The sequence below is a fragment of the Stegastes partitus genome, unplaced genomic scaffold (genome assembly GCF_000690725.1).
Source record: "Stegastes partitus isolate 25-593 unplaced genomic scaffold, Stegastes_partitus-1.0.2 Scaffold799, whole genome shotgun sequence".
Classification (NCBI taxonomy): Eukaryota; Metazoa; Chordata; class Actinopteri; family Pomacentridae; genus Stegastes; species Stegastes partitus.
In genome coordinates, this window is record NW_007578530.1 from 276,289 (window position 1) to 281,400 (window position 5,112).

A 5,112-nucleotide genomic window follows, 5' to 3' on the forward strand; every position below is an offset into this window, starting at 1 on the left:
CTCAAGGTTATTTTTTTCTTTTCTTTTTTATCAGATAACTACTTCATTTAGCAATTATTGCTCATAGTTAAGGTGCATGTGACATTTTTAAGTGACTGTATGTGAATCTTGAGACACTTTGAGTAATGATAAGCACATGTTTGTGTTTCAACAAAGGTAACGTGAAGGAGTTAGGACTTTGGTCAGACAATGCATGTGCGGCAGAAGCTTACTGATAAACAGTGAAGTTTGGAAAGAGCTCTCACTTTGCAGCTATTTCTAGGCACAATATTGGCTGGCTGTATATTTTACCTGAAAATATTTAAAGTCATAGTGAAATGGCGGTTACAGCTTCTTCAGCCTCAGAAATGTTATAGTAACTGAACATGTGGACGGCGTTACGAGAGGGATTCAATATGATTGATTGCTAAAAATGTTTGCAAAGTGATACAGAGCTGTAGTTTAACCTATAGATCAATTAGGCAACAGCTAAGTGTGCCTTTTGTTTACTTTGCAGGAGGAGAAAAACAGATTTCGTGTTATTATCTCTGACACATAAATAGCAGGAGGCACATAAACACAAGACTAGAACTTGGAAAATGCATTAATTTTATAGTCTGTTAGGTGCGAATTGCATGCTGGTGGGAATATTAATGAAACATTACACATGTTGTGTACTGTAAATATATTAGTAATAACAAAAATAGTCCAGAAAGATAGGCCTGTATATCTAAAAAATACCTATGGTGCTCTAGATGGATAATGGATAATCTTCCACATGACTTGCAGGAAAACAGTGCAAAAAAAAGTTTGTATATGTTTATTTATATAAAAAAAACACAGAGTCCTATTTTGTGTTGTCAGAATATTACATGAAAACACATTAAAATCTCTTACTTTGATTTCTTCAGACCAGTAAAATGTTATTAACACTATTTAAATTTTAGTGTCATGAAAGAAAAGGCCTGAAATGAAAAATGACAGTATCCAAAGGTCAGGAGGGCAAATATAGAGGGAGGCATCTTACCCCAGTTTGCCTCGTTTATATCTATTACACCAGTTACATACACAGAAAACACGGGAGAAAATAAATTACAACATTATAAGCACTTCGTTACTCTTTTAAGTAATATTATTTGCTGAATTTTAAACCTGTAGTTTCATATCGGAGCCACTGAGCAGAAAACAGCTGTGTTGCGGCGCCGGAAGTAGGAAGTAGAAGTAGAGCGCATGCGTGCGGAATGACCTCCATATTTGTAGGCAGAAACGTGACAGGAGGCGGACTTTGACATTGCAGCTTCTGTCCAAACGCATTCGGTTACGTCTCCGGGAACCAGGAAGCGGCGGCGGCGGCGGCTGAGAGAACACCTAGAGGCCGCAGGTGGATACCGGCTTCAGTCGGAGCTGATGCGGGAGCGGCGGAGGAAGCGGAGAGGCAGTAAAACACCGTGAACGTTAGCGGGTGGTGATGAAGGCAGGTTGTCGGGCTTTAACACATTCTCGTGTCTCTGTCAGTTCCCTGTTCCGTTGTGTCGAGTCACCCACACAGCGCCGGCTGTCAGGTTAGCTCTGCGGCAGACGCACAGGTCACAGCCATGTATTATTTATCCCATGTGGAGCTGTGGAGAACATACTGGGAGTGTGTTTCCAGGCCTTACACGGTGTTCATCTGCTCCCTGACGGCCGCACTGTACTATCTGTGGGGCCGCAAGTGTCAGGTCAGTCGCTGTGGTCAAGGTTAGCTGATGACTGCACATCCATCCATCTTCTCTGTTTGTGTTTTTATTTAATTTCTCTATTTTTTTTTATATTATTGTTTTTTTATTTATTTTTTGTATTTTTTACAAATATTTTTAAAAAAACTTTTCTTCTTCTTCTTCTTCTTCTTCTTCTTCTTCTTCTTCTTCTTATTATTATTATTATTATTATTATTACTACTACTGTATCTCATTNTTATTATTATTACTGTATCTCATTTTACAGTATTTTATTTGTTCTTATTTCACAACTTATTCCACACTTTTTTCCACCGTATTTTGCTTTATTTTACTTATTCAAATTTATTTTTATTTAATTTTTTAAAATTCTTTCTAATTATTTATGTCATTATTTAAGACATTATTTTAATCTAATCATTTTTAAATCTTTTTTTTTTCCTGTTTTAAAAGTTTGCTTGTGAGTATCAGCAGTACAAAGATCAGTATTTTTAAGATACTGATCTTTGTGAATTTTCACTACCTTTAATCTGCACACAAACAAAATCCTAACATACGCTTTTTTTTTTTTTTTTTTTTGAAAATCCAAAAATGCTACTAATGTTGTGTTTTCTTTATATAGTTTAGATATTTTTCTACCAAATTCAGGCCTCTCTAATATTGATTTAATTCACAAGATGATTATGTTCGGGACTGCAGCTAATAGTAATTTGTTTATCATGTGAACAATCAAAGATTCTTCATAAAGCACTAAGATGCAGTCCTGAGAGGATTTTTTTTGTATTTTTGATTGGTGATTATTGCACTTGTCAAGAAAATACAGCTTTGCAAATAATTATTAGTTTTCTTTACAAAGTCCACACAACAGGCCTGTTTTATTGTAATGTTATTATAGTGTTCAGATAATCACAGCATTTTCTAAAAGACATGAAATAGTATAATAATTTAATTCATACAATAAATTAAAACTGTTAACATTTCAAAACCATGATCACAGTGGTCTAATAATTATTTCCAAAGCTGGATGAGGTATGAATATGGTGCCATGCAACAGTTTAGACACCAAAACTGAAATGAGAGTGCATTTCAAAGTGAAGTAAAATAGTTTTTTATGTCATTTCATTTCACACCAAATGCAGAAAAAACCTAAATCAAACATCCAAAGTGCCTGAAGCTTCTGCTAACGACTGATGTGCTGTTCAAACGAGCGACGAATGCTTGACAGCGTAACGCCACAGCACTTGTTGTGCTCGCTTCCTTGTCTGTCACAGGTGTTTGTTTAAAAAAAAAAAAAAAAACTCCTTTGTTTTCCAGTCTTTTCATTTTGTCTCTTTTCTTTTTTTCCCTCTTCAGACACCAGCCCTGGTTTGTAGTGAGGCTTTTAGCGTATTCCTCCACAAACACTGTCCTGTGGTGGCTGAGCGCTTCAGTCCCACCCCCTGGTGCTGGGGAGGCCGGCTTCAAACCCTGGTCTGTGCCCTCATCAAGTCCCGACCTCCCGTCGCTTATCGCAAGTAGGAAGTAAACTCTGTCCTTTCACTTAGGGGCTGACACAGACAACTTATCATCTCACGTTTGTGATCTGTGACCCTCTGAATCCCAAAACTAGCCAGTGGGTTCGAAGGGCTTAGAAAACACAGAGATTTTGAAATTTCCGACTGTCCTTGAACTACTCATCTGTGAGTGTGGTTCTATCAGGAAAATGAACCAAACCTAAGCCGAAAATTGTATTTCATCAGATTCACTTTTTATTTCATGTCTTGCTGAAAATGTTGTCAGAATAATACGCTTACTGAATTCTGTAAAATAATAATAAAAAACGTCTTGTCATTAATTAAAAATCATTAATAACTCCCCTGTGGTCAGCAGTCCAGGATGTGATACCGATTAAGGGACTGTTTGGCTAAGCTGGGCTGAACTGCAGGCTGTCAGAGCAAACAGGAGACAAGTAGAGACGGATATTAAGAATGTAAAAGGTAAAATATCTGTAGTATGTAGAGCCACCACTTCTCAGTAACATCTGTTGAGAAAATGTTGATTCCAAGTTTTAGTCAGTGATTGTAAAAACAAAATGTCAAAGAAATTCAACTTCATGCTGTTATCACGTTATTGTGCTGCACAGAAAACACATCTGCACTTCTGGCCGTCGCTGTGCCGTTTCCATGGAGGTGCAGGGTTTTTGTATGGCAGTGAAACATAAACCCACATTAATTAACAAACAGGAGTTCAGAGGGTTACATTAAACTTACATTAAGCTTCTCGTTCTATCGATATTTTAACGCCCTCTCCGTGTCTCAGTGAGCTGATCCGCACGGTTGACGGTGGTCAGATCTCTCTGGACTGGGTGGACAATCAGACCAGCGTCACCTACCCAGAGCCCTCCACCCGCCCCACGGTCCTGATCCTCCCGGGCCTGACGGGAAACAGCCAGCAGTCCTACGTGCTTCACGCCATCAACCAGGCCACGCGCCACGGCTACAGGTCAGCGGTGTCCCATCAGAAAAACACTGCTTCTGTTCTGTAATTACATCTGAAGTCGATACGTCGTCGAGCGGTTCCAGGAACGTTTGGAGAAGCTGTTTTCATTTCATAGTGGCTTTCTTCCCCAGATGTGTGGTGTTCAACAACAGGGGGCTTGGAGGGGAGGAGCTGTTGGTGAGTACAGTGATCAGCACTGGTAGAATTATTTTATTGTCACAGTTGATTCTAAAATGTCCTTTTCAGCAGACTTAGTGACGCTTCACATTTTGGAGGCTGCAGATTTATTTATTTTTTTATATGTAAATGTATATGAAGTAGAGACAATTAATTTTCTCCAAATAATGAGATTTGACTGCTCTGTTTAAAAGTGACGTAAGACTCTTGCAGTCCCTCCTCACCTGATCAGAGCACCTCTGTCACAAAGACTGGCTTGTTTTGTCCCTACAACACAACACAAGACACGATCAACTCATAAGAAAGATAAAAGAAACCTGGTTGATTTTTCATTCAGCCTGACAACACAGCTACAGAAAACAGCCTGGTCACTACAAGGAACTGTAAGAGTCCCATGTTGGTGCCATGATAAAAGCAGAGTGAGACACCTGGTTGTCTTCATAAGCAGGCAGATTTTATTACTGACTGATCCAGCAGAAATGCCAACTGAAGGTCAGTTCCAAACCCTCTCCAGTCCTGAGGCTCTCCTTTTCTTTCCTTTGTCGCCTTCTTTGCCTCATCCAAACATTTTCTTTGTGATGCCAGGTGGTGTTTCCACAGTTACTCAAACTGTTCTTTTAAACTGAGCTTTTCATGTGAGGTTTCTGTCATGGTGGCAGACAGAACGGCACAGCGACAGGGAGGTTTAACGATGCCCACCGTAAACACTGATGGTGTCATTACTCTACAGTCGGAGCGCTCCCCCGGGGTGGAAGTGGCCGGA

At 39.3% G+C, this 5,112-nt stretch overlaps 1 protein-coding gene across 2 annotated transcripts in view; it reads left to right on the forward strand.

The window, feature by feature from the left end:
• The first annotated feature begins 1,320 nt into the window (after positions 1–1,320).
• Positions 1,321–5,112, forward strand: part of LOC103364984 (abhydrolase domain-containing protein 3-like) — an 8,552-nt gene continuing 4,760 nt past the window's right edge. Inside the window, exons 1-4 of one of the 2 annotated variants that reach the window (XM_008292299.1) lie at positions 1,321–1,697; positions 3,048–3,208; positions 3,993–4,175; positions 4,304–4,349. In XM_008292299.1, coding sequence (XP_008290521.1) covers positions 1,575–1,697; positions 3,048–3,208; positions 3,993–4,175; positions 4,304–4,349 — 513 coding nt within the window. In that variant the 5' untranslated portion in view covers positions 1,321–1,574. The remainder of the gene's footprint in view (positions 1,698–3,047; positions 3,209–3,992; positions 4,176–4,303; positions 4,350–5,112) is intronic. The other variant, XM_008292300.1, reaches the window with a different exon arrangement.